This window comes from Sabethes cyaneus, chromosome 1 (assembly GCF_943734655.1).
Source record: "Sabethes cyaneus chromosome 1, idSabCyanKW18_F2, whole genome shotgun sequence".
NCBI classification, from domain to species: Eukaryota; Metazoa; Arthropoda; class Insecta; order Diptera; family Culicidae; genus Sabethes; species Sabethes cyaneus.
In genome coordinates, this window is record NC_071353.1 from 21,420,765 (window position 1) to 21,423,302 (window position 2,538).

At 40.4% G+C, this 2,538-nt stretch overlaps 1 protein-coding gene across 1 annotated transcript; it reads left to right on the forward strand.

Moving 5' to 3' along the window:
- The first annotated feature begins 797 nt into the window (after window positions 1-797).
- On the forward strand, window positions 798-2,538 carry LOC128745093 (protein Aatf). Its single transcript, XM_053842077.1, has 2 exons — window positions 798-2,232; window positions 2,296-2,538. The coding sequence occupies exons 1-2, from the start codon at window positions 920-922 to the stop codon at window positions 2,423-2,425; spliced, it is 1,443 nt and encodes a 480-aa protein (XP_053698052.1). The 5' UTR covers window positions 798-919; the 3' UTR covers window positions 2,426-2,538.

Consider the following 2,538-nt stretch of genomic DNA (forward strand, 5'->3'; position numbering starts at 1 on the left):
GTAGTAAAATCCGTATGCATCGTGTCTGGGTTCGTAATATTTGAATAGCATTTTTGACATTTCCCCAATACATCGCACGTTTTCTTTCCGTACATTCCTGTAGTTTTACCGTGAACGCGCGGCAAGAAAACGTGCGATGTATTAGGAAAATGTCAAAAATGCTGTTCAAATATTACGAACACGTCCGCCATTATGGCTCGTAAAAAGCTGGATAACATAATCGTTGGGAAAACGGAATGTGAAACAGATTAAACACGCTAGATCAGAACAAACAAATTTTGTTTAGGTGCATGGTTTGCATAAGCAAATGATGTCATGTAGAGAATGACATTTGCACCAGTTTTAATTTGCAGCAAACCAGCGGGATTCAAATTAAATAGTGTTCACCGTAGGGTCCACGGTATTTCTGCACCATTTTTTGCAAGAAAAATATTCAAGTGTGTTCAATCTAAATTAACTAAATATCAAATTGATCTGCACAAGTTAAATGTAAATAAGTTTGATATTTGTGGTACAGAACATAACCTGCAAATATCATATGGGGCCACCGCCACTACTTGTCTAGGGATTATGAGTCTTTTGTTTCGAGGGAATGGGGAACTCATGAAACTGGCGTTAAGGCGTTTCGTAATATTTAAACGGGACCTTTTTTTTTTAAATCAGCTAGCATCCCTATCCACCGCCCTTCAGAAAATTAATGGACACAACAGAGTTATTTCGAAAGCAACCCTGAAAAACCAAGAAGTTGTCAAAACTCAAACTCAAAACAAAACAGTACAAAAACTTTCGGTCTGTCGGTAACATGATTCAGATTCAGATACAAAAACACGTTGTGCGTTAAAAAAATTTGCTCGAGAATCAATTTAGACACCAGTGTTTCACTATTTAACTCAAGTATTTACACGACTAACAACCCAAGATGCATTTAGTCAAGGTGAAAAAGCGAGTAACGGCGAAAACACTTTCGGAGAAAATTCACGAACAATTTACCCCCGGGCCAACCAAAGACGTTGACGACTCCGGAGATGAGGATACTCGGCCGCGTTTCAGTGAATTTGATGAAAACGATGTTGAGCTTGAGCGGGTGGCCAGCAGCGGGCTGAGCGATTTCCGCAAGCAAAACGTAGCACATTTGGATTCGGTCGATACGAAATATCGGGGCAAAGTTTCTTCACGAGGGGATGTCTTTGACATCTCAGCCGACGAAAAGGAAGAACCATCATCGGAAGAGGATGAACAGTTTGATCAAGATGCCAGTCATCAACCAGGTGCGTTTGTAAGGCTTAAGCCACAATCGGAATCGGACGACGATGCGTATTCAGATGAAGATGAATTGCTATCCAGTGATGACGATTTTGATAATGAAAATGACATTTCGCTGAGTGACTTTGTTGAGGACAAAAGTGGTAACAATCAGAAACTACTGGACGATGAAAATCGTCAGGACTCTGTTCAGAAGGGAGTCTGCGTACAAAATCAACTAAAACTGTGGGAACGCTTGTTGGAGATTCGGATAAAACTGCAACCTAGTTTAATTACCGCCAACTCTTTTCCATATGAGGATAAATTCAACAGTCTAGCTAAAGACACTCAATTCAAAGAAGCAGCTGAAAAGCTTTCCAAAACCGTTGAATCTACTCTGCAAAACTTAATTGAACTACAGGAAGTTTTAACTCAGCAGTTTCCAGAGTCAAAGAATGTTCTGAAAGCTGGCGCAAAGCGCAAACTGAGACGCATTGCTTCCGGTTTAAACGATAAGAAACAGCGAATTAACAACTACGAGTCAGCAATTTGCGAAAATTTCTCCAGTCAGAAGCAATACCGAAACGACGTAATACAAAAATGGCATGATCGCACTAAAGCTTCCGGCAACGTCAAGAACGCTCAGCAATCGCTGGACATCGTAAAGAAAATAGACAATGCTTTGCTGGCAAAGGACGAACTAATCCGAAAAACACAACTCTATCGAGGCGGATTTGATCTGTTTGAAAAACCAGCGCTGCTCCAATCGCGCGAATCAAATGGACAGGATGAACCGAAACCGGTCTACGACGTGGAGATATTTGATGACTCTGACTTTTATCATGCTTTGCTACGGGAGCTCATTGAGTACAAATCGAACACGACGGAGAACCCGCAGGAAATCAGCGCCAAACTGGCCGAACTGCAAAAATTGCGAAGCAAAATGAAGAAACAGGTCGACACACGAGCTTCCAAGGGCAGGAAAATTAGGTACGGCAGTCATGCAAATAATTATCTAGTTTATGTTCCATAACGTTTAATTTATTTTTTTAGATATGTAGTACATAAGAAGCTGGTTAATTTTACTGCTCCAGAAGATAATCGACAATGGATGGAAGAGGCTAAGGATGAATTGTTTGCTTCACTGTTCGGTGGATCAAGTGGTGCTAAGGTAGAAGATTGAATCTTCTTTCAGAAATAAAAATCAGCAACAATGTAATAAAACTATGTGTACATGTCTATGCTAACGAGTTTAGCATCTGGAATTTTCTTCAGCAAAATACAAGTGTTTAGGAA